A 26,224-nucleotide genomic window follows, 5' to 3' on the forward strand; every position below is an offset into this window, starting at 1 on the left:
CGTCTCAGAGTCTCACTGCCTCTCTGCCTTCTCCCGCTGAGTGGGCAGGTATCTGGGGTTGGGGGGTCAGGTATGAGCCCTGGGGGCCAAGCTGCCTTCGGGGCCTGCCTTGCTGTGCTGGGGTCTTTGGTGGAACAAGATAGGCCTGCCCTTGGGAAGCCCTCTGTCTAGGGGTCTATATAGCCCGTGTCAGGAAGCTCCAGTCTGGAGGTGGGGAGGGGAGAGGAGAAACTGTTCCCACCTTCAGGAGTCCCCATTCTGAGGGAGGAAGCCAGCCCCAGCTCTCTGGGAAGCTTGGTCTGAGGGAGGAAGCCAGTGTCTGCCTTCAGAGAGTCCTGAGCCCTTGGAAGCCAGAGGTTGGTCTAGGGGTCACTAAGTGGCAGAGTTCTATTCTGGACTTGACCTTCAAGAGAGGCAGTTGGCATGGGTACCCGGATCAGGAGCCCTTGGCAAACTAACAAGAACATGGGATTGGGATGTCAGAAGGCCAGCCCGTCCATCCCTGTGCCTTCAAGGACAGTCCTGCCTTCCCCGGCCCACCCCCGAGGTCACTCTGTAGGCAGGAGGCACAGAAGACAAGTTGCAAGGGAATCTGAGAGGTTGAGAGGATCAAGTGTGGCAGGCCTGTAGTGGCATCAAAATCCACCCTTCCCACTACACATCAAGGCCCAGAGAGGGTAGTGCCCTTGCCCAGAATTCACACAGCGAATTTGTCGCAGATGGTGGCCCAGTACTCAGGGCTTCCACCTCTCAGCCAGAGGTCTTTCCTGGAACCCTGATGCCCCCAAAGAAGCGTCAAGCACTGAGGTCTAAGGACTCCAGAGAGGTGGCAGTGGAGGCTGTGTCTGGGGTGGGTTGGCAGGGCTGGGCAAGGAAGAGAGATTTTCTGGGCAGGAAGAGCTCCTTCCGCGGGGGTCTGCATGCCATTTCTACTTCAGCCACCAGGTGGCGGCAGCGTCTCACTTATTTCGCCCTCTGGCTGGCCTGAGTGCGCGTAGGGACAGTTCTCTTCCTCCAGCAAATTTTTTCTAATATTTTGTTTATGTATCTGACCGGAATTTAACATAACATACCTACCCACGTGCTTTACAAAAATCGCTATGCTATCACACTGTAGCCTAAAGGAGAAACGGAGGGAAACGACTGAATTTCAGCGTGTTAATGCACACAGCTGCGTGGCAGTTAGGACATGGTCCCATGATTACTTCTACTTTTTAATTAATGCATTGGCATTTAAATTAAGTGAGAAGGGGGGCGCCTGGGTGGCTCAGTGGGTTAAAGCCTCTGCCTTCAGCTCAGGTCAGGATCCCAGTGTCCTGGGATCGAGCCCCACATCAGGCTCTCTGCTCAGCAGGGAGCCTGCTTCCTCCTCTCTCTGCCTGCCTCTCTGCCTACTTGTGATCTCTCTCTCTGTCAAAGAAATAAAATAAAATAAAATAAAATAAAATAAATTAAAACAAGTGAGAAGGTTGGAAGCCATTCTGTACAAGAAACCCTGGAAACTTAAGGAATCTGGGTGAATGTTGAAATAAAAGCTGACAATGTATAATGAAACCATGCCACCCGACCTCCCCCACCAAATCCCGAAACAAAACCCTAATATTTTACATGTAGAACAGAATCCGGTTTTACGCTCAGGTAATTATGGAGAGGGTTTTCCCTTTGTGACTGTCCAGTTGGACATTCTAAAGTCATGTGTGACGATTCTTTTTTTTTTTTTAGCTGTGCACCCACTGTACAGCTTGAACTCACGATCCTATGTTCGTCCCATGCTCCTCTGACTGAGCCACGGGCGCCCCCACGCGTGATAATTCTGTATTGCAGGAGGGCATCTTGGCATTTCTAGCGTTTGTCTACCAAATGCCGAGAATGCCGCCCTCACTGTGGCGACTAGAGCAGTGGTCCCACATTTAAAGAGTGCCCCCCACCCCGGGGTAGTACCTTTGACCCTGGGGCTTGAGGTTGCACTCGGTGGCTCAAAGCTCATCGCTGCTGAGCAATTTCTCGACCATGGTGTGACATGTGCTTTGCGCTGGGTCCAGCGCCCCTCCTCCACAGAGGAGACTGACCCAAGGATGGTGACTGGGTTACAACCTGGGGAAAGCAGTGACTAAGTCTTGAGCCTATGAGAGCACTGGGCATTTAACCAGGCCTGGGGGAAGTTTCAGAAGGCTTGCTGGAAGAGGTGCTCCCTACCAGCCTTCTGAGGGTGTAAGGGGAAGAGTTAGCCAGAGGTGATAAATAGCTTCATGCGATCAGAAACTGTCAGCAAGGGCGCCTTGGTGGCTCAGATGGTTAAGCGTCTGCCTCTGGTTTAGGTCATGATCCCAGGGTGCTGGGATTGAGCACTGCATTGGGCTCCTTGCTCAGCAGGGAGCCTGCTTCTCCTTCTCCCTCTGCTGCTCCTCCTGCTTGTGCTCTCTCGCTCTCTCTGTAAATAAATACATAAAATATGTTTTTTTTTAAAGATTTTATGTGTTTATTTGAGAGAGAATGAGGGTCAGAGAGAGAAGTAGACTCCCCACCAAGCAGGGAGCCCAGTGACTCGATCCCTTGACTCCAGGATCATGGCCTGAGTCGAAGGCAGTAGCTTAACCAACTGAGCCACCCATGCTCCCATAAACAAAGCCTGAAAAAAAAAAAAAAAGAAAGAAAAGAAGAGAAAAGAAAGGAGAAAGAAAGAAAGAGAAAAAAAACCCATCACCAGCTCTCTCTCTGCTTTAACTATTTTGGTTGGAATGCTGGAAGAAGTTAAGTTGAAGAGGCTGGGGTGGGCTCAGGCCAGGGCTGGTTCAGGAGCTGGACTTGACCCTGAGGGCGATGGGAGTGAAGGATTTCAAGCCAGCAAGTGAGCTATTCGGATTGGAATTGCAGGAAACAGGGCAGAAGCTGTGGGAGCACTCCAGGCCACTGATGTCAAGGCTGACCCTGGGCAGCCCCTGAAGGGGTGAGAGTGGGTAAAGGGAGGAAATGCTTAGGTAGCAAAATGGGAAGACCAGGTGATTGACAGGACATAGGGGGTGGGCAGGAGACAGGCTCTCGCTGTAGTGGGTGGAGATGGTCAGGGTGGATGGAGACAGCAGCACTGAGAGGTGGAACTAAGGCAGTTGGGGTTGCATTTGAGGTGCTGGTGAGCCCCCCTCTGATCCCTTACTCCACTCAAGCCACATGGGCCTCCTTGCTAGCCTCTAACATCCCCAGTGTATTCCTGCCTCAGGGCCTTTGCACTTGCCATTCCCTCCACCCAGAATGCTCTTCCTGGAGCCAGCTTCATGGCTAGCTCTTTGCTGCACTCTGTTCCAGTGTCACTCCCCAGCAATAGTAACTCTCTCACCTTACTCTGAGTGATACCTGGCATATATTCTATTGCCTGCCTTCCCACCAGAATGGAAGCTTTGTGAGGGCAAGTTTTATTCACCAATGGAGCCCATATGGATCTGCTCTGTTCAATACAGCAGTCACTAGCCACATGTGGTGACCGAGTCTTAAAAATATGGCTGGCCCAGGGGCACCTGGGTGGCTCAGTAGGCTGGGCATCAGCCTTCTGCTCTGGTCATGATCCCAGGCTCCTGGGATCAAGTCCTGCAGCTGGCTCCCGAGCAGGGAGCCTGCTTCTCCCTCTCCTCCCCACTCATGCTCTTTCTTGTCTCAATCTCTCAAATAGATAGATAAAATCTTTTAAAGAAATGTGGTTGTTCCAAATTGAGATGTGCTCTGAGCATAAAATACACACTAGATTTCAAAGACTTAGTACAAAGAAAGAATAAATATCTCTTTAATATTTTTTTTATATTGACGATGTGTTGAAATAACATTTTGGACACAATGGGTTAAAGAAAATATGTCATTAAAATTAATTTCATCTGTTTCCTTTTACTTTTTTTTAAGTAGCTGATGGAAAATTTTAAACTACACATGTGGCTCACATCCTATGTCTACGGAACAGTGCCTATCTTGAACATTGTCTGGCATAGAGTATGTGCTCAACAAATATTTCTTGAATGAGTACACCTGGAAAACAGCTGGATGTCCACATCTGAGTTTTTTCGCGGCCCAGGCTTTGCACACATACCTGGCCATCATCAAAGAAATGCTGTTGCACACCACGAGCACAGGTAAGCCCTGGGGCCTCGGGGACAATTTCAGCTCCTCATGAACGCAGATTTACTAAGCATCTCCTCTGGGCTGATGGGGGGGGGGCAGTGACGCCATCCAGCAGGCATGCTCTGCCTGGGGAAGTTGGGGTGCCACGGGCATCTAGCTGCACCTTGGGGGCAGGTGCTGTGAGGGAAGGGACCTGTTTGTTACCAAATGAGACCAAAAGGTAGGTATTAGCTAGGGCAGGAGGCAGGTTGCACCAGGCCAAGAAACAGCATGATCAAACTTCTGGAAGGAGATGGGTCACTGTGCCTGGTAAGAAGAGAAAACTCAGTATGGTTTGGAGCACAGATACCGTAGGAAGCCCGCACCCTGGGGCTGGGGCAGAACAGGACAGGGTGAGACTCCAGAAGCCTCATTCTGGTGCTGGCCTTACCCTGATGACAGGGAGCCCCTGAGGGCGTGAGCAGGGGGACTAGGAGATCAGGCAGGGTGGGTGGGGGTGGCCTGCTCAAGCAGGGTTGGATAAAGGCCAGAGCAGGATCAGATGGGGGCCCCTGAAGGTCCCTTAGGTCCTGGGTGATCTTAGGGAGAGCAACCCCACTGGGGTGGCAAGGGAGTAAGACAGATGGGAGTGGAAAAGAAACAGGAGGGGGACAAGAGACAGCCACTAGGTAACTCTTGTATCTCCCTAGGAGGGAAGACGGTGGTGTCTGCAGGGAAATGTGGGTCCGGGAGCATGTTTTGGGGCAGATTTCTTTCGAGGATGGAAGGAACTTGGGCATGTTTATGGACTTGGGGAATAGCAGCAAGGGTAGGGGGGGAGCTAGGACAGAGCCCTGCCCTCCAACCCTACTGTCCACCCCCACTCTACTTGCAACAAAGGGAGGCCTTGGCCGCAGTGCCCAGGCCACCTCGGGAGGGTGTGGGTGGTACCCACAAACCCAGCCGCAGGGAGGCCTGCCCAGGGTGAAGGGGCACCTCTCTTTTCCCTGTGTGGGCTCCATCAAGAGGAGAGAGCTTCCTGCAATGCCCCCAAAGGTAAGGAGGGAGCCACGGTGGCTGTCGCTGGCACCTTATCGGCTCTCTCTCTCTCTCACATGCAGTCACCCAGGGCACACAGATGCCTGTACATACACGGAACCCACATGGGCACACACACGCGCACACAGCGAGCCCACACAGGATGCACCCGTGCCCACACACTCGTACACACACAGCTCACACAGGATAAACGCACGCGCGCACACGCAGCTCACACTGGACAGAGGTGTACATGTGCGCACGCACAGAGAGAGCCCGCACAGGGGCCACACCCCAGTGTGAACGCCGAGAGGCCCGCGGGAAGCTGGTGTCACGACGACTTTTTCTGGGCACCACCCGAACCTCCACTTCCCTCTCTACTATGTCCTCTGGGGCGCTTTTTCTCGGTCCCGGGCCTCCGTTCCTGCCCCAGCCCCCGCACCACCGACAGCCCCCAGGAAGGGCTCGGGCAGCGCCCTGTTCCGCCCGCCTCTAGATGGCCAGGTCCTGGCGGACGGTGGCCAGGGACGCCTTGCTGCGGCCGCTGCCGCCCTCGCTGTCTCCGGCGGGGCCCGGGTGCGCGTAGGCGGGCGGGCCGCTGGGGTCGTCGGGGCGCGGGCGGCGGGAGGGCGGGATCGGGGGTAGCGGCGGCGGCGGCAGCGGCGGCGGCGGGAGCAGCTGCTGCGCCTCCTCGTGCGCCCGGCGGCGGCGGCCGTCGCGCTCGGCCCCCTGGCGACAGCGCCCGGCGCGCGGGCGGCCCTTCCAGAGCAGGTGGCCCAACTCGGCCACGCTGAGCAGCGCGGAGAGCAGCCCCACGGCAAAGTAGAAGAGCACGAAGACGGTCTTCTCGGTGGGCCGGCTCACGAAGCAGTCCACGGTGTGCGGGCACGGCGGGCCGGCGCACGCGAAGTGCGGGGCCACGCGGAAGCCGTAGAGCAGCGCCTGGCCCGCCAGGAAGGCCAGCTCGGCCAGCAGGCGCAGCGCCACGCTCAGCAGGTAGCAGCGGCGGCGCGGCGGGGGCCCGGGCCCGGCGTCCGCGCCGCCCGCCTCCTTGCCGGCCCGGTGCACCGAGTAGATGACGAAGAGCACGGGCGGCGCCGAGAGCAGCAGGATGTGGAAGAGCCAGAAGCGGTAGTGGGAGACGGGGAAGGCGCGGTCGTAGCACGTCTGGCGGCAGCCCGGCTGCAGCGTGTTGCACACGAACTCCTCCTGCTCGTCCTCGAACACGGCGCCGCCCACCGTGGCCAGCACCAGGATGCGGAAGATCAGCATGACCACCAGCCACAGGCGGCCCACGAGCGGCGACTGCAGCTGCACGGCGTCCAGCAGCGAGCCCAGGAACGCCCACTCGCCCATGGCGCTGCGGACGGACGCGGGGGGGGGGGGGGCGTCAGCGGCGGATCGGCCTCCCCCCAGCCGGTGCCGAGAGATCCGCGAGCCCCCTTCTAACCTTGGGGCTCAGCGAGGCCTGGGTTTAGCTGGGATTTTGTGGGAACTAGGGAGTCCGCAGGGGCTGGGCCGGAGGGGTCAGGAGATTCTCCACTGTGGGTGCCCTTCTCCTTGGGACCGGCAGGTACTGGGGAGCAGCCCCTCCCTGGCGCTCTAGTCAGACACCCAGGGGCCTGCTTGGCTGGACCGCATGCTCCTCCAGAGTACAGATCTGTAGGGAGTGAACTTGGACATCAGAAGGGCAGCCACCCACTGCATTGTAGAAGTAGAAACCCAGGCGTGACCTTATGGGCTCCAGGATGCATTCCGCGGGCCACCGTGGGGCCTCCAGCCCAGGACTCCAGACCCAAGTTGGTGCCCCTGGGAGAGGTGGGAGCCAGTTGATCCAGAGGGACCGCACCTGTTTCCTCTGCTCACCGTTTCTCTTGCCCTTCTTATTGCAGTGAACTCCTCTCAGAATTGTGGGGTGGACACAAAAGTAGTCCCACTTCCTTAACTCTATCCTTTGTTCTAGGTGTCCCCTGCCATCCCACCGCAGAGTGGCAGGAATAGGGGCCCAGCCCTCTCCATCTCCTCCCTGGTGTCCCTCAACTTCCAGCCTCCCACATCTCCTGAGAACCTCCCCCAACACACACACACTCACACAGGTCCCACAGCCCCCAGGTGCCCCCCAGACCCTCACCTGACCCCACTCACCCTGGAGCTGGAGCTGAGGTGTTAGAGCTGAGGGAGGGATCCTGGGGGATGGCTGGGACTTGTTCCTCCTAGGCCCTCTTTCATTTTCCCTTTTGGATTTGGCCAGGATGGATGACAGGACAGAGTGGCTGAGAGGGGCTTGCTCTCCCCCTTCTCTTAAAGGGACAGGGTGGCCCTGCTGCCTGGCTCCACCCTTGGGAACAGACACAGGGCCATGCCCCTTGCTGGGCTTTGCCAGCCTCCCTTTCTCCCTAACCCACTCCCACCCCCATCCCACTGCTGTGTGTCCTGGGAATGGGGGAGGGGGTTAACCAGAACCAACCGCTTTTGTGGGGGGTGCTTTATGGAAGCCCATGGAACAGACTCCCTCAAATTGGAAGGCCTAGATGCACTATCAACTGACTGGCACCTTCGAAGCTGGAGAGAAGTTTGGTGTTGAGTTGGGGGCAGCAGCTCTGTCACTGCTGGCTTTGGACAAGTCACTGAGCTCTTCTGGGCCAGTCTCCTGGCTTGTCAGCTGAGGACGCTGGGCCATGTGACCCCCAAGTTTCCTTCTAGCTCTATGTCTTAAAGCTAAGGTCCTAGTCATATTACGGAGAACAAAGAAAACCTGTGCCTGGAAAAAAGTCCCATATGGAAACCATTAAGGCATCAAGAGTTATCAGCATTGGTGGTTAAATAAAAGCTTTTGCTTTTTTTCTGCTTTTCTATAATTTCCAGATTTATTATAATAAGCGTGTTATTTTATAATGGGAAAAATAAATAGACTTCTCCTAGAAGGCTCTGAATCACATCCTGTGACTGTAGGTGGCAGGAGAAACTGTCCCTTAGAAGAGTTAGGATGACTCATGGTGACCTGAGTGGCCAAGGAGGGAACACCTCCAGGCTGAGACACTTTTTTCGTTCCCTGTAGGCCTTTCTAGGAATCTGCCCAACACACACACCATTCCCCTCCACCTGGGCACCTCGTCTTGACCAGGCACTACACTGAGCCCATCATACAGATTAGCTCATTTAGTCCTCTTGACTACCCTGATGGGAGGGAAGCTGGGACTCGGAGGGTCTCAGCCACTTGCACAGTCACATAGCACATAAGTAGCTGGTCCCTGTCTCATGCCGGGCTTGACTGCTTGGGGGCCCATGCGCTTGAGCCCATCATGGAACTGCTCTCCCTCTGGCCTGCTTGGGTTTCTCAGGGCCTGACAACCCCAGGGCTTTTGTTGGGCCTAGTTTGCCCAGACACTGGAAGTGGACCATGCCTGCCCGATTCTGAGTGGGGAGGCCAAGACTCTCCTCCTCCACATTTCTTCTTCCCTTCAGCCACGGGAGCCTGTATAATTTTCCATGTGTTGACAGGGACCCCCTGGCCTGATTTCAGGAAGGGCTGGGCAATGTGCCCTTCACTCACACTGGCCTTTCACTCACTTTCCAGCCCAGCCTGGAAAACCCCTAGGCTAATGATGGATGTGCCAGGGAACCCTGCCCACCGTCATGCAGAGTTCCTCTGGGAGTGGGCCTGGGTGGGGAGACACTGCCTTGGACAAAGTCCAAAGGAAAGCACACGCTAGGGCCCCACATTCCAAAACAGGATACGGGGTGGGAGGCGTGGCTGACTTTCCCAACCCTGACCTCTGCCTGTTCCTGGCAAAGCTGTTCCCCGACCCCCAACCCCCAGCCCCAGCCATGGGGGCTCAGGGACACACCTCATCTTTCCTGACTGTCCAGGAATGGTCCCTGCCCTGTCCTCATGGTCCCTGCTGGGTCAGGCCACTGGCCCAGCCTGGAAAAACCCCATCAGACCGTCTGCCTGTCGGGAGTGGAAAATGGCAGAGGTGGTGGGCTCGGGTGGGGTAGGCGCATGGTCACCCTGCGCTGTCCCCAGCCCCTGATGCCACAGGGCCAGACACGGGAGACTCTGCAATCTCTGGGGCCCAACCTCCTTCTCAGATAGCGTTGTCCAGCCAGAGAGGAGGTGTCACTGATGCTGTCCAGGGCTGGTGACACATGGCCCCATTCTTGGCCATACTCAAGATTGGGAGCGGGCTAAGAGGCCCAACCAGCACAGGGTCCCACTCAATCCCTGTCCCAGATATCTCGCCCTAGCCTGTGGGGCTGTGGAGCCAGTTCCCATTCTGTCACACACAGACACACGTGCTGCCACAGCACGGTCGTACCCAGTAAGTGACATCATCAAGACACAATTGTATTTCCCCTTCCCTGTTGCCGCTCTGACAATTTTTAGTCTTCACAGAAATGTTGCCTTTTAGTGAGGCCTTCCCTAGCAGCCCTTGCTGGAATTAACCCCTTCCTTCCTGTCCCCTTTCTCAGCTTTATTTCCTTCGCACTGATCACTACCTAACATACTTGGTATTTTTTATTTTGATTTGTTTATCCTGTATGGCACCATCTCCTCCATTAGTATGTCAGCTCCATGAGGGCAGGGCTCTGGTGTTCTGTTCTCTGCCCTGTGTCAGCACCTGCAACAGTCCCTGGCACCCGGTAGATGCTCAGTAAATTTTTGCCAGGGGGTGAAAGAAGGGGGGTGGGAGGATTGCAGAGGGTGCAGGTCATCTGCGCCCCCAGACCATGATCACGTTGGTGGGTCGCAAGCCTCAGCTGCTCACCGCTCTCCTCTAAGGCTTGCGATCACTGAAATGGCCGATTTGGTCCAAGATCAGAATGTCCAGTCCTGAGTAGAAATGAAAACGCCAAAACGGGTTAATGGCAAAATTCCTCCCTCACTTTCCTTCCCCCTCGGCATGGGTGGGAAAGGTATCGGCCTCAGACCGTGGGTGCGTTCGTTTCTGATTACTCGGTGGCACGTCCCTACCTCCCCCCACTCCTTCCGTGGCATAGTGTCTGACCCTTCAAACCCTTTCCCAGCCTGAAAACCCTCCGGATAAGCGACCTTCTGTTCACAGGTGGTCCCCGCTCCTCTCTCTTCTCCCCTGGTCTTCAGTCTGTGGCTCCCAATACCCCTACCCTACGGCTCTGCGTTTTTGTTTTGTTTTGTTTTTTTAAAGATTTTATTTATTTATTTAACAGAGAGAGAGAGAGAGAGAGAGAGAGAGATAGATCACAAGTAGGCAGAGCAGCAGGCAGAGAGGAAGGGAAGCAGGCTCCCTGCTGAGCAGAGAGCCTGATGTGGGGCTCGATCCCGACCCTGAGACCATGACCTGAGCCGAAGGCAGAGGCTTAACCCACAGAGCCACCCAGGCGCCCCAGGCTCTGAGGTTTTATCACCCATGGGGACCTGCCAACCCATTACCTTCTCCCTTGGCTCTGTAACTAAGATTAGGTTCGGCTGTAACAGCAAAATGCAAAAACAGTGGCTTAAACAAGGGAGAAGCTTGTTTCCCTCTCATTTAAAAGGAGGAGAATGGTGGGACGCCTGGGTGGCTCAGTTGGTTGGATGACAGCCTTCGGCTCAGGTCATGATCCCGGAATCCTGGGATCGAGTCCCGCATCGGGCTCCCAGCTCCATGGAGGGTCTGCTTTTCCCTCTGACCTTCTTCTCTCTCATGCTCTCTCTCACTCTCTCTAAAATAAATAAATAAAATCTTAAAAAAAAAAAATTAAAAGGAGGAGGATGGTGGGCTGTCCAGTGGTGCCAGACAGCGCTGTGCTCCAAAGTCCTTACGGGTGCAGGCTCCTCCCAACCCCTCCCACGTTGTGGCCCACGTTCTCCACCGTCGTGTCAGCCGCGCTCCAGGCCGCGCACTAAGCGATTAAGGCGGGAGAAGTAAGTGCGAAGACGTCTCTCTCGTAAAGTCCTGGAAGTTGCCACGTGACCGATGCTCACATATCATTGGCCAGGATGACCTTCCGCAAGGAAGGCTGGGAAATGTAGTCTTTTTTAAAAAGACCCCTCCCCCCCATGGCTTTGCACGCAAGAAAGGGGAATTTCAGCTTCAGTATCACAGATCTGCTTCTGTTATTTGATGTGGAGATTCAGAAATGGGGATTTCAGAGAAACTCAGTTTCCCCAAGTCTGCTTCCGCCCCCTAAATAGTTCTATTCAGGCTCTCAGCGGTTTGGATGATGCCCACCCACATTGTTGAAGGAGATCTGTACTCAATCAACTGATTGAAATGCTAATTTCTTTTGGAGACGACACCCCAAGAGACACACGCAGCTATCTGGGCATCCCTTAACCCAGTGAAGTTGACACACACAGTTAACCATCACATCCTCCTCATATTTGCAATGGTGCCGCACATGACTGAAAGACACATGTGACTGATTCCCGGAGTGATTCAAGTTCAGCATCATATTAGAACTGGAACCCACATATTACTTTTATAACCTGGAAAAAATTATGGTTAGTTTCATTTGGAAAGTAGACATGTAACATTTACTATTTTTATAAACTATAGGAAGATGCAAAAAAGAAAAGAATAAATCACCCAAATCTCATTCTCCAAAGAAAAACAGATGACCTTTTGCTGCAACTTGCAGTTGACCTTTCAATGCACATAGCATTGGTCTCGAACTTCAGGTTGCATTAGAATTAGGGGCGCCTGGGTGGCTCAGTGTGTTAGGGCCTTTGCCTTCCGCTCAGGTCATGATCCCAGGGTCCTGGGATCGAGCCCCGCATCTGGCTCTCTGCTCCTAAGGGAGCCTGCTTCCTCCTCTCTCTCTCTCTGCCTACCTGCGATCTCTGTCAAATAAATAAATAAAATCTTAAAAAAAAAAAAAAAAGAATTAAATGGAGTCAGTCCTTCCTTCCTTCCTTCCTTCCTCTCCACTGCCAGCATGGAGCCCAGCATGGGGCTTGAACTCAATAACTCTGAGATCAAGACCTGAGCTGAGATCAGGAGTCAGACTTAACCAACTGAGCCACCCAGGTGCTCCTAATGGGAGCCCTCTTAAAACAGGTGATTTTGGGGCACCTGGGTGACTCGGTTGTAATCATCTGCCTTCCGCCAGGGTCATGATCCTGGGGTAGAGCCCTGCATTGGGCTCCCTGCTTGGCGGGAAGCCTGCTTCTCCTTCTCCCACTCCCCCTGCTTGTGTTTCCTCTCTTGAGATCTCTCTGTCAAATAAATAAATAAAATCTTTAAAAACAAACAACAACAACAACAAAAGGTGCTTTTAAGTTCTGGAGTGGGCCTGATAATTGGAATTTCTAACAAGCTCTCAGGTCACGCTAATACTGCTGCTCTAGGGACCATACGTAGAGAAGCACTGGTATGTAGTTTACACCTTCACTTTTCCAAATTGGGTCTCCAAACAGCAGCAGTGACATCACTTGGGAAATTGTTAATGCCACTTTAGACTCCACTCCAGACCTACTGAATCAGAATGTGCAGTTCAACAAGCTCCTCAATGATTTTTTTTTTTTTTTTTTTTAAGATTTTATTTATCTGACAGAGAGAGACACAGCGAAAGAGGGAACACAAGCAGGGGAACTGGGAGAGGGAGAAGCAGGCTTCCCGCTGAGCTGGGAGCCTGATGTGGGGCTCGATCCTAGGACCCTGGGCTCAGGACCTGAGCTGAAGGCAGACGCATAACGACTGAGCCACCCAGGCACCGCACCCCACCTCAATGGATTTTTGAGTACAAGTTTGAAAAGTACTGGTTTATATTTGAACCTTACACTGTCTAAAAGTTAGCGTTTTAAAATTCATTATTTTTTAAAGATTTTACTTGAGAGAGTGAGCAAGATAGAGAGCACAAGCAGAGGGAGGAACGGAGGGAGAGGGAGAAGCAGACTCCCCAGTAGCAGGGAGCCTCACTGCTGGGCTGGATTCCAGGACGCTGGGATCATGACCTGAGCCCAAGGCAGCTGCTTAACGGACTGAGCCACCCAGATGCCCCTAAAGGTTACTTTTTTTTTTTTTTTTTAAGATTTTTTATTTATTTGTTGGACCAAGAGAGAGATCACAAGTAGGCAGAGAGAGAGGGGGAAGTAGGCTCCCCGCTAAGCAGAGAGCCTGATTCGGGGATCGATCCCAGGACCCTGAGATCAGGACCCTGAGATCACAACCCCAGCCGAAGGCAAAAGCTTAACCCATTGAGCCACCCAGTTGCCCCTAAAAGTTACCTTTTTATTGGAGTATTTATACACAGTAAAATGCACCATTTTATAATATAATCCAGTGAGTTTTGATACATTATACAGGATAGTTTTTGTATCTTTTTCTCCCTGCTACCCAACATGACTTTCCTGTTGTTAAATGTTCTGGGAAAATAAGACTTTTGATGACTCTGTAATACATGGTAAGAGTGTACCAGTTTAACCAGTTATTCCACTGTAGGACACTTATTCCGTTCCCAGTTTTTTACCAGTGTAAATAATGCTACAATGAATGCTTTTGGACACAAGCTTTTTGTTTTTTGGACTTCAGAATAATTTTCCAAAAGTGGAATTACTGAGGAAGGGGACACTGGGCAGGTCAGAACAGATATCCATCACTCTAGAAGCCAAAGTTAATGAATTAAAAAAATTTTTGTCGGGCGCCTTGGTGGCTCAGTGAGTTAAGCCTCTGCCTTCAGCTCAGGTCGTGATCCCAGGGTCCTGGGATGGAGCCCCACATCAGGCTCTCTGCTCAGCAGGGGGCCTGCTTCTCCCCCTCTCTCTCTGCCTGCCTCTCTGCCTACTTGTGATCTCTGTCAAATAAATAAAATCTTAAAAATATTTTTTTGTCTTTGGGTTTTACGAAAAAATGGCCAGAAACCACTTAAAAAATTCCCTTGCAGCAGAAACAGTGGGATGCAATGTGTTTTAAAAGGCTTAGTACGGTGCCTGGGTGGCTCAGTGGGTTAAAGCCTCTGCCTTCGGCTCAGGTCGTGATCCCAGGGTCCTGGGATGGAGCCCCACATTAGGCTCTCTGCTCAGCAGGGAGCCTGCTTCCTCCTCTCTCTCTGCCTGCCTCTCTACCTACTTGTGATCTCTGTCTGTCAAATAAATAAAATAAAAAAAAAGGCTTAGTAAGCTTATTCTATTATTTATCCATGAATGCAAGTTTTGAATGCCTTTTCTCAATAACTGTTCTTTTGTAATTCTGATATAATATCTATTTATCTGAGCAATGTTTCATGTGTAGGAAATAGCTATTCTATAAAGGGTCTAAATGTACATAACCAGGTTGATTAGCACTAGAATTTTTATCTTCTAGAATGTCAGTTGGCGTAAGGAATGAAGTCAAGAGATGTATTCATTTGGAGTCTTAGCAAGTGCTTTACTGATCAGGGACAAACTACTTTTTTTTTTTTTTAAGATTTTATTTCTTTATTTATTTGACAGAGTTCAAGAGAGCACAAGCAGGCAGAGCAGCAGAGGGAGAGGGAGAAGCAGGCTCCCCGCTGAGCAGGGAGCCCTACTCAGGGCTCGATCCCAGGACCCTGGAATCAAGACCTGAGTCAAAGGCAGTCCTTTAACCAACGGAGCCACCCAGGTGCCCCAAACTTCTACTTTTAAAAGGTGAATGTCTTGGACTTTTTTTCTTTCTAAAGAGGGTTTATATGCTTTCCTTCTATCAACAAATGCATACTTAACAGACAGGGACTTCACCTGATTCGTAACCTGCTTTCTTCACTCAGTGAGGGTATCTATTCATATTAATCAGTAATCTATAGGATCTTCTTAAGGAGGACCTGATATTCCTCATTGTACCATAATTTGTTTAAACTAATTGTTTTATCTGAGGTCTCTTGTTTTTGGACATTTAGATCACTTTCAATTTACCAGACTTCAGCGAGCATCTCTGCATGTGGCTTTTCTTGAGATAATTGTAGATTTACATGTAATTTTTAAAAAGATTTTATTTGAGAGAGACAGAGCGAGAGAGAGAATGAACTGGGGGAGAGACAGATGGAGAGGGAGAGGCAGACTCCATGTGCCCCTCTCTTCCCTAATGGTAACATTTTGCAAAATTATGTGACTAGGATATTGAGATTTCCTGTATTTCTGAGCATTTACAAGACTTGTAAATGTCCCAAATATCTTCTTAAGAAAGTCTTTATAGGGAGGAATCTTTTATTTTTTAAAGATTTTATTTATTTGACAGAAAGAGATCACAAGTAGGCAGAGAGGTACGCAGAGAGAGAGGAGGAAGCAGGCCGCCTGCTGAGCAGAGAGCCCGATTCGGGACTCGATCCCAGGACCCTGGGATCATGACCTGAGCCGAAGGCAGAGGTTTTAACCCACTGAGCCACCCAGGCGCCCCGGGAGGAGAGAATCTTAAGCAGGCTCCACACCCAGTGCGGTCTGCCGTGGGGCTCAACCTCATGACCCGAGGTGAAATCGAGTCAGGCGCTTAACCGACTGAGCCATCCAGGTGCCCCATGTCCCAGTTTTTCTCTTGAACTATATTTCTTAAAGTGAGAATTGTTAGGACAGAGTTTGACCTTTTGGACCAGATTCTGATGAGTGCTCATTTTTCCAGATCTTTTTCAACCCGTGGGGCTAGGTTTAAGATCTCCCTAACTCAAAATTCCTTTTCTTTTGGTACATTTTTAAATGGGTTTGGTTTTGACATTTTAATATTGTCTGTTTGAACTTAGACTTTGGTATAAGATGTGAGGGATTGGATTTATCTAACATTCTAACAATTCTTTTTCTTTTTTGACAGAGATTACAAGTAGGCAGAGAGGCAGGCAGAGAGAGAGAGAGAGAGAGGAGGAAGCAGGGTCCCCGCTGAGCAGAGAGCCCGATGCGGGACTCGATCCCAGGATCCTGGGATCATGACCTGAGCCAAAGGCAGAGGCTTTAACCCACTGAGCCACCCAGGTGCCCTTAACATTTCTTTCTTTTAAATGATTGGCCAGTTGCCCTAATGTCATTTACTGAGATCCTCAAGTAGTTGTCCTGATTATCAAAATTGTTAAAGGGCTCATTAAAAAAATAAAACAAAACAAAACAACAAAAAAACCCCAAACATATTTGACACTACTTGCTCATGGGGGACCAAGGCCTTCTGATGTGAAGGAGAGGAAGAACTTCGTACTCATGTATAAAAACCCGGGAAAAACCTGACTGGCTTTGATTAGGTCATGATGCCTATCTCAGACCTATGACTATCGCCAGGGGCTGTTAGGTAGGTACATCAGCAAATGATCAGAATTTCCCTTCCCTCAAAGGGAAGTAAAGGGGCGCCAGGGTGGCTCAGAGGGTTAAAGCCTCTGCCTTTGGCTCCGGTCATGATCCCAGGGTCCTGGGATTGAGCCCCTCACTGCGCTCTCTGCTCAGTGGGGAGCCTGCTTCTTCCTCTCTCTCTCTGCCTGCCTCTCTGCCTATTTGTGATCTCTGTCAAATAAACAAATAAAATCTTTAAAAAAAAAAAGGGGGAAGTAAAGACGAATATATTTTGGAGTAAGGAAAAGTGTATATATACTGCAAGGGAAAAAAAAGGCAATCAATGGGTTGCTATGTTTAGAACATTTTATTAAAGTAAAAAATTGTTAGAATTAAGTGAAATAGAAAAACATAGTAAATATTTACAAAAACATTGATAACGCTACTCAAGTCACACACATGTAAAAATGCAGAAATGTTTTAAAAAGTTTGTAAATTGATAATTATGGAGATTTCTCAAAATGGATATAACCGCTCACTGCTGAGTATGGATGGCAATGATGTAAGATCTTTGAGTGAATGTTGCCCCCCACTTTTTTGCAATCCAATGGTCCCTAGAAATTTGCTCTTTGGGAGATTCAAAGTTGGAGATAGCCCGAGGGGACAAGTCAAGAATTGAGATGGTCACAACACTAATTTTCTTCACCCTATTGACTGTGTTGAGGTTATATGGACACAGCCAGACTGTTTTTCTTCAGCCTCTGCTAGTATTCAAAAGGATATGAAGAATATGAGCAATTTCTCATTGCCTGAGCAAAAATTCAGCACATAAAAGGCTGAGTGGGGATTATTTGTACTAGAACCAAAAAGTTCTATCTGATGGAAAATTACCTATAAAACTAAGGTAAAACAGAATTAATCATGCTCTATCTCATATTTACTGAAAGTAGGAAAGGAGGCAGAGTAGACATTTATAACAATTTTAGCTTAATGAGTGGTCAATAAACTATATTATGCTGAAGTGACCACACAACTATCTCCAGAGCTCAGAAGAATTTAAAAGCAGATTCTAAAGACAAAAGAGAAGACACTCCAAACATAGACAAAGCAGAGAAGAAAACAATGCCCATGAGGTGATCACTACCTAGACAGTGTTATAAAACAGCAATAGATACTGGGCTTGACATACTTCACTTTGATGGTTCTGGATTAAAACTACCTTCCCCAAACAAAATTCAGAGGAGAAGAAATTAAGGGACTCAGGTAACTCTAAAACCAGTCTTGGGCTCAACAAGACCATTACTTAAAATAATCATGTTTTAGAACAGATCATCTTCATCTGATTCTTCGAGGTACTTTATAGGTTTCTTTGCCCGTCCCGATTTGGCCCGAGGAGCCACAGCTGAGTCTAAGTCCAGATGGAAGTCCTCACTCTCAGCCTTGGATTTCTACAAGAGGAAGACCAAGTAATTTGCACAGTTAGTTTGACGGCAACATTTCATTGTAAAAAATATATCAGTAGACTACAGTTCAATGAGTTTCCCTCCTTCTAATAAGTACTAAGAAATAGATCTAAGGCAACTCTCATCGACTAAGTGGTACATTTATATACATATATATATTTTTAAGATTTTATTTATTTGTCAGATAGAGAAAGCACAATCAGGGGAAGTGGCAAGCAGAAAGACAAGCAAGCTCCCTGCTGAGTAAGGATCCTGATGGTGGGACTCAATCCCAGGACCCTTGGATTAGGACCTGAACTGAAGGCAGATGCTTAACCAACTGAGCCACCCAGGTGTCCCATAAGCAGCATGTTTTAAAATATAATTTGTTACAACTAGTAAACGCTAAATAGATTATGAGATTTACATTCTTTCTTTCTTCTTTTTTTTAGATTTTATTTATTTATTTGAGAGAGTGAGAGAGCATGAGTGGGGGTGGGGGGAAGGGGCAGAGAGAGAGGGAGAGGGAAGCAGGCTCCCTAGTGAGCAGGGGGCTTGACATAGGGATTGATCCCAGGACCCTGAGATCAGGGTCTGACCTGAAGGCAGACACTTAACCATCTGAGCCACCCAGGTGTCCCTACATTTATTTTCTTAAAAAGTGTCAATTTAGTATTATTTATTTTTAAATCGATTCTTTTTTTTTAAATTAAAGACTTAATTTTGACAGAGAGAGACACAGTGAGAGAGGGAACCCAAGCAGGGGGAGTGGGAGTAGGAGAGGGAAAGGGAGAAGTAGCCTTCCTGCCGAGCAGGGAGCCTGATGAGGGGCTTGATTCCAGGACCCTAGAATCATGACCTGAGTCAAAGGCAGACACTTAGCAACTGAGTCACCTAGGTGCACCCCAGAATGTGTCAGATTATTAAGAACAAGTCTTGGTTATGTTTTTTAAAACACCTAGAGAGAAAGGACTGGCTAGGATAAATACCTTGTTTGTGACTGTTTTAGAAATCATTTTCTCAAAATTAGAGTCGGAATCATCAGACGTGGATGGTTTCCTTTTGCGGCGAGTTTTGGTTTTGGGGGGATCAGGCTTTTGAGGTATATCAGAATTCAAGCCTGCATCCTTTTTAGTTCCTTTTGGTGCAGCCCCTTTCTTGGCACCTGTAGTGGACGTGGAAGACTGACCTGCAATTCAACACAGGCATTCATCATGTGGCCACTCTTAGACGAATTGTTCTCACTGTGAACTTTCTTTAGTAAGCTATTGATTGCTTATATTTAATATAGAAAAAAATCTAATAGAGCTGAAAATACATTAGAGAATCAAGGTATTCTTCAGCATCTAATTTTTTTTTATAGGTTTATGTTTTACATTAAACTTTTGCACTATTTATAAACTCTGTCCCTGTCACAGAAATGAGCTAGAGAATGCCTAGCATTTTGAGAAACATGGTGATTTTAAACCTTTTGACCACCAATTTTGATTATAAAGAGCTAAATATTTGCTTCCATTTGGAAAAGATTTAACTCCAATATTAATAGTAACTTTTGAGAGTAAAAAGTTAAAATTGACTTGTGGAAGCCAGCTACTTAATCCTAATATTAACCCATGTCAAAGACTGAAGCTCACTTTTTGCCGCTGTCTTCTTCACCACCACCTTCTTTTTAGGAACAGGGTTTATGATTTCAGTTTCAGTTGAGAAATCAGCAGCAGGAGAACCTGGAGGAAGTGGTACACTGTCCTTGGCATCATCAGCATCAACGTCCATTACTTCGAACGGAAAGGAAAACAGTACATATAAGCAACACATAAAAATCTGTTTCCTACTCGCAATTTCCATTTAAACGCCAAGTCCCTGACTCTTCTAGAATATTTAAAACATACTCTTACGACTTTGATCTAATTTCTGGATTCTTCATCAGCAGTTATTTTTTGTACCTCTAGGACCCAGCACAGTAAACAGTAAGCACGTGATGACTTTCAGTATATGAAGTGTAGAACCCCTTTCTGTGAACTAACCCTAAAGAATAACATCAATGTAATGCTAATAAGAACCCACATTTATCTTCTAAGGCAGGACTTAGATAATGTAGTCAGATTAGAACCCAGCAGGAACCGAGTGTTACAGTGAAGCAGACATTTCTCTATTTTTACTTAAATGCATACCTGACGTGGCACTTTTCTGTGGCTTCAGTTCTTTGGTAGCATGTCTGGAATAAAAAAAACAAAAACATCCTGACAACCAATTCTAAATGTGTCAAGTAACAAAGACTGTATCATTGATCACTGGCAACAATCATGATAAAATCCATATTAGAGAAGATGCTTACTTTGGGGAAGCTTTGGTCTTAACTGGACTAACATCTGACGATGGGACAAAATCTTCATCTTGAGTTTTTTCATCAAAATCTGAGAAATCGTCATCTGAATCCAAATCCACTGTGAATTTGGTTTTTGCTATAAAAAACATACATAGAGCAAAGAATAAGAGGGTAACAGAAATATTTAATCCACAGACTGATATAACATTTCATGAAGATTCAAGCTTTAGCTTAATCTCCTAAAAGATATGTCCATTTTTCAAAAACTTTTAAAATAATTACTGCTCTAAGATACAACAATTTCTGGGATTAATGCCTTGAAATACACTAGCCATTCAGATCTTCCAGCACATTCAGCACTTTTCCTTACTCGCTGCTCTCCGTGGCTCTATGTCTCGTGGAGGGACATCAAAGTTACTTTCGTTACTGCTCATATCTGATTCTGAATCAGACCAGGGGTTTCTCTTCTTTCCTTTTTTGATTGGCTTAAATGACAATGTAGTTTGCTTCTTCGTCTTGGTACCTAGAAGCGAGATAGGAATTAACCACCTTTACATGTTCTTTGACTTACTCTTCTCCATCTGTTATCCAACCGTCTTTCAAATATTTATTGAGCTCTGTACTAGTATTGGGAATACAGGGGTGAACAGAAACAGACATAGTCCCTCTTCCTGTGGAGTTTATAGTTTGGTCTTCTAATTTCATAAATAAATTGTTGTCACCTCTACAATGCAGATGTGCATCCACACTGATCTCTCACCTGTCTCAGTCCCTACAATGGCTAGTATATACTGCTTTAATTTCTGTTCTTGATAAACCCCTTGAAGGTAAAAAGCCATGCTCTCCCACTTCTTGTGCCCTCACATTATTTGAGAGTAATCAAACTCATGGGAACATGAAGGGTCAAAATACTCAAATGATTCATTGGTTTTATATGCAAAAGATCACTAGCTAGGTTCAAAGTTAAAGGTGTGCTGCATTCAAAGGTCAGTCTATGACTTTGCACAGTATGGCATACTTTTACTATTTCTTTAGTTTAATACTAAGATGTTTCCATTAGTTTTATTCTTCTTTGTATGCCCCACTTAAGCACATATTATCTATTAAAAGTAGATAATCAAGGTTAGACATATAGATCAATCGATGGAATAGAACTGAGAATCCATAAACTCTAAAATTTATGGGCAATTGATTTTTTGACAAGGGTGAAGACAATGTAATAGGAAAGAAGGTTTTCAGTATGATGCTGGGACAACAGGATATCCACATACAAAAGAATGAAGTTGGACTCCTTCCTTATGCCATATCCAAAAATTAATTCAAAATGTATCACAGATCTGTAAGAGCTAAAACTAAAACTCTTAGAAGAAAACGTAGGGGTAAATCTTCATGACCTTGGATTCAGAAAAAGATTAGACATGATACCAAAAGCATAAGCAACAAAAGGGGAAAAAAAGATAAATTAGACTCCATCATAATTAAAAACTTGTGGTTCAAAGGACACTATCAAGAAAAGAAAGAGAGGGCACCTGGGTGGCTCAGTCGATAAGTGACAGCCTTTGGCTCAGGTCATGATCCCAGGGTCCTGGATCGAGGCCTGCGTTGGGCTCCCTGCTCAGTGGGAAGCCTGCTTTTCCCTCTCCCGCTCCCCCTGCTTGTGTTCCCTCTCTCTCTGTGTCTCTCTGTCAAATAAATAAGTAAAATCTTAAAAAAAAAAAAAAAAAAAAGGCGGGGGGGGGCGCGCCTGGGTGGCTCAGTTGGTTAAGTCTTCAACTCTTGATTTTGGCTCAGGTCATGATCTCAGAGTCATGAGATGAGATTGAGCCCTGTGTGCGGCTTTGTGCTCAGGGTGGAGTCTGCTTCAGATTCTCTCTTTCCTTTTCCCTCTGTTCCTCCCCGACTTACACACCTGTGCCTTCTCTCTAATTAAAATAAAAATCTTAAAAAAAATTAGAATACACAAAGAAATCTTACAACTAACTCAACAACAAAAGATAAATAACCCCAATTAAAAACATGGGCAAAGGGTCTAAATAGATATTTTCCCAAAGAAATTGAATAGCCAATAAGCACATAAGAAGATACTCAGCATCATTAGCCAATAGGGAAATGCAAACTAAAACCATGAGATACCACTTTCTATCCACTAGTATGGCTAGATCGAAAAAAAAACGACAAGGGATTAACTGTGCTGCTGAGGATATGGAGCATATGAACCCTCAGACATTGCTGGAGGGAATGTAAAATGGGGCAACTGCTCTGAAAAACAGTGTGGCAGTTCCTCAAAAAGATGAACATAGAAAAAATCATATGACCCAGAACAATTCCATTCCTAGGTATCTACCCAAAAGAAATAAAAACATTAAGTCCATATAAAAACTTGTATATAAATATTCCTAGCAGTGTTCATAATAGCCAAAAAATGGAAAAAAGCCAAATACGTATCAACTAATGAAGAAATAAATAAAAAGTGGTATATCCATACTATGAAAAACTATTTGGTGATAAAAAAGAGTGAAGTAGGGGCACCTGGGTGGCTCAGTGGGTTGAAGCCTCTGCTTTCGGCTCAGGTCGTGATCCCGGTGTCCTGGGATCAAATCCTGCGCTGGGCTCTCTGCTCAGCAGGGAGCCTGCCTCCCTCTCTCTCTCTCTCTGCCTGCCTCTGCCTACTTGTGATCTCTGTCAAATCAATAAATCTTAAAAAAAAAAAAAAAAAAAAAGAGCGAAGTATTGATACATGTCACTACATAGGTGACCCTTGAAGACATTATGCTAAATGAAAAATACCAGGGGAAAGAAGACCAGCTATTACATGATTTCATTCCTATGAAATGTCCAGAAAAGTAAATCAGAGACAGAAAGTAGATTAATAGTTGTCTAGGAGGAAGGGAAGCTGGTAGGAAATGGGGAGTGACCATTAAACAGGTAGAGTGTTTGTTTTTCGTGGGTTGAGTATACTAAAATGATGGAATGGCACACTTTATTTGTTTTAAAAAGATTTTATTTATCTGACAGAGAGAGAGAACAAGCAGGGGGAGCTGCAAAGAAAGAGGGAGAAGCAGGCTCCCCACTAAGCAGGGAACCTGACATGGGACTTGATCCCAGGACCATAGGATCATGACCTGGGCCAAAGGCAAATACTTAATTGACTGAGCCGTCCAGGTGCCCCTGAATGGTATATTTTAAGTGGATGAACTTGATATGTTAGTATCTTATTAAAAAAAGTAGATACTCGGTAAAGGTATAATCAAATGGTTAGTAGAATTCTTAATTCTATTTAATTTACTGAGTGCTACTTATATTCTAGGCATTTTGTTCAACTTTAGGGATAATACAAACGTGACTAAGATGTGCTCACTGTTCTCAAGAAGCTTTATATATTAATATAAATTAGAGCCTTATAGTTGGCTAGAAAAGTGGAATTTAATAAACTGTGTTTTCTTTAGATCCCAACTAAGAAACTCAAATTGCCAAATTAACAAACTATTTCAAAATGATCTCTCTCTCTTTTTTTTTTAAGATTTTATTTATTTATTTGACAGAGAGAGACACAGCAAGAAAGGGAATACAAGCAGGGGGAGTGGGAGAGAAGAAGCAGGCTTCCCGCCGAGCAGGAAGCCCAATATGGGGCTCGATCCCAGGATGCTGGGATCACGACCTGAGCTGAAGGCAGAGGCTTAACCCACTGAGCCACCCAGGTGCCCCTCAAAATGATCTCTTCTAAAATAAATCATATCCAAGGGTTGTATTACGGAGATTCAAGTAAACTTTAGATAATAGCCTTCCACCATGTTACTCAGTAAGGACTTACTAAACATCTATGTAGAATGTACTTGGTAACAGACACAATTTAATCTCAACTCTATACCATTTTACTTAAAATTTTTTCATACCTGGTTCTCTTTTCTGTTTTTTCTCCAACCTTTGTTTCAGACCTTCTGGTTCGATACTGTCTTCTGGAAGGTTCCCTTCAGTGTTTTCATTCTAAAAAAGAGCAAGACAAAGATGGTCGAGTTCTGGTAACTTATAATTTGGAATAATGTAAGGTCAAATATACCAATATTTATCTGGTCGAAGAGTGATTTTTTTTCTTTAAATTTTGGTTAAGAGCTCTGAATAAAGGTATGGGTATGGCTTTTTCAAGATATTTAAACATTAAAAAAAAATCAGGCACATAGGAAAGCAAAGTTATGATTAGATACAGGATTAACTACAAACAATGGGATTAGAAGTTTTATATCATTGTTTAATTTTAAGCCAAAATAAGTTTTAAGTATTTATGTATAACTTTTCAAGAGTAGTACCTTAATTTTCTTTTTAATTTTCTTTTCTGCCTCTGCTTTCATCTCTACAGTCACTCGGGGGATGACTCTTTTCCCACATGGAGAAGGCAAAACTTCAGCCATTTGTGTTTTTTTCCCCTTTGCTTTCCCCCCTTTCCCAGGAAGTCCTATTTGTTCTTCTTGTTTTTCCTTTGTTTCAACAGCCTACAAAAGGGATAAGAGAAAGCAAGTTTATAAGTCAACAAAGACACTATAAAATCTAGGCTACTTTATAAGAAGAGAATAAAAGGCCGGTTAAACTGATTTCAATTTGTTACATTTTAAGATAAATTTTTTTCTTTAATTTATGTATATATGTAATCTCTATACCCAGTGTGGGCTTTGAACTCACGACCCTGAGATCAAGAGTTACATGCTCTTCTGACTGAGCTAGACAGGCACCCCACATCTTAAATCTGTGAATAGCTGTGCCACAACAAAGTATGCCATTGCCACTGAAGATACATAAAATTAAGGCCCACTTTGATAAGTGTGGACACAGAAGACTGGGTTCTGCTCTTGATTCTACCATTTAAGTTTTCTGAGGATAAAAAGGGGAAATTGTGTTAGGGATAAAATGCATAGATATATATATACATATTCGTAAACTCAAATTAAGAAGAGAAAGGATGGCATTGGGGAGGGTATGTGAAATGGTGAGCGCTGTGAAGCGTGTAAGCATAATGGTTCATAGACCTGTACCCCGGGGCAAATAATACATTATATGTTAAGAAAATAATTTATAAATAAATTAAAAAAAAAAAGAAGTGAAAGGATGGGATTCCACTTGTACATCCATACTGAAGTGTAATAATATAAAACTGCGTGTAAAGCATTTCAGCTTAATTTATGAAATGCTTTTTTTAAAATCTTAAAATAATGTTAGAAAACAAAGCACATTAGTGAGATTTAGGTAACAAAGTATCTTTTGAAACTGATGAGCTAGCCCTGAAGGTAAACATCTTTGTCCTTTTAGATTGAGTTGGGAGACTGGGTTGGTCTTTTTCCATATTTAAGTAAATATTCTTATTCCATACTATTCCCAGTAAGTCAGAAATCAACTCCTACCCTTTTCTCTTTTTGTCCAAAAAGTTCTAGTAGTATGCTTCTGGCCATCATTTACTTTATTCTAACAATCTGTTCTTTTATGTGTTATCTTGGAATGTTTTCTTATGCCTTATTCTTTCTATTGCTAATTGTGAAATGTCTTTTAAAAAAAATTTTTATTTTTTATTTGTTTATTTTTATTTAATTAATTTATTTGACAGACAGAGATCACAAGTAGGCAGAAAGGCAGACAGAGAGAAGGGCGGGGAGAAGCAGGCTCCCTGCTGAGCACAGAGCCTGATGTGGGGCTTGATCCCAGAACCCTGGGATCATGACCTGAGCCGAAGGAAGGCAGAGGCTTTAACCCACTGAGCTGCCCAGGCGCCCCAAAAGGTCTTTTTTTTTTTTTTTTTTTAAGATTTTTTAATTTATTTATCTGACAGAGAGAGGTCACAAGTAAGCAGAGAGGCAGGCAGAGAGCAGGGGAAGCAGGCTGCCCGCTAAGCAGAGTGCCCAATGTGGGGCTTGATCCCAGGACCCTGGGATCATGACGCAAGCGGAAGGCAGAGGCTTTAACCCACTGAGCCACCCAGGTGCCCCCCAAAAAGGTCTTTTTAAAAAGATTTTATGTATTTATTTGAGAGACGGGGGTCAATCCCAGGACCCTGGGGTCACAACCTGAGCTTAAGGCAGACATTTAACTAACTGAACCACCCACGCACGCCTAATTGTGAAATTTCTTGACAAAGAGATATATTGTTAGAATGTACTATTTTACTAATAAAAACTAACATTAGCAATT

The 26,224-nt window shown here is 46.5% G+C and overlaps 2 protein-coding genes across 3 annotated transcripts in view; both read right to left on the bottom strand.

The window, feature by feature from the left end:
• Positions 1–5,568: 5,568 nt before the first annotated feature.
• On the bottom strand, positions 5,569–7,363 carry GJD3 (gap junction protein delta 3). 2 transcript variants are annotated; one of them, XM_032871566.1, is made up of 2 exons: positions 7,267–7,363; positions 5,569–6,481 (listed from the first exon to the last, which is right to left on the bottom strand). In XM_032871566.1, exon 2 carries the CDS (start codon positions 6,475–6,477, stop codon positions 5,614–5,616), a length of 864 nt encoding a protein of 287 aa, XP_032727457.1. In that variant the 5' UTR covers positions 6,478–6,481; positions 7,267–7,363; the 3' UTR covers positions 5,569–5,613. The 2 variants fall into 2 exon arrangements, with proteins under 2 accessions (XP_032727457.1, XP_032727458.1); XM_032871567.1 differs by having other exon boundaries at positions 7,253–7,363.
• Positions 7,364–16,643: 9,280 nt separating this feature from the next.
• Positions 16,644–26,224, bottom strand: part of TOP2A (DNA topoisomerase II alpha) — a 28,878-nt gene continuing 19,297 nt past the window's right edge. Inside the window, exons 28-35 of the mRNA XM_032871568.1 lie at positions 24,358–24,540; positions 23,947–24,037; positions 20,424–20,576; positions 20,063–20,189; positions 19,899–19,942; positions 19,362–19,502; positions 18,717–18,916; positions 16,644–17,733 (exon numbers count right to left, since the gene is read on the bottom strand). Coding sequence (XP_032727459.1) covers positions 17,605–17,733; positions 18,717–18,916; positions 19,362–19,502; positions 19,899–19,942; positions 20,063–20,189; positions 20,424–20,576; positions 23,947–24,037; positions 24,358–24,540 — 1,068 coding nt within the window. The 3' untranslated portion in view covers positions 16,644–17,604. The remainder of the gene's footprint in view (positions 17,734–18,716; positions 18,917–19,361; positions 19,503–19,898; positions 19,943–20,062; positions 20,190–20,423; positions 20,577–23,946; positions 24,038–24,357; positions 24,541–26,224) is intronic.

This window comes from Lontra canadensis, unplaced genomic scaffold (assembly GCF_010015895.1).
Source record: "Lontra canadensis isolate GAN:19392208 unplaced genomic scaffold, GSC_riverotter_1.0 scaffold43, whole genome shotgun sequence".
NCBI classification, from domain to species: Eukaryota; Metazoa; Chordata; class Mammalia; order Carnivora; family Mustelidae; genus Lontra; species Lontra canadensis.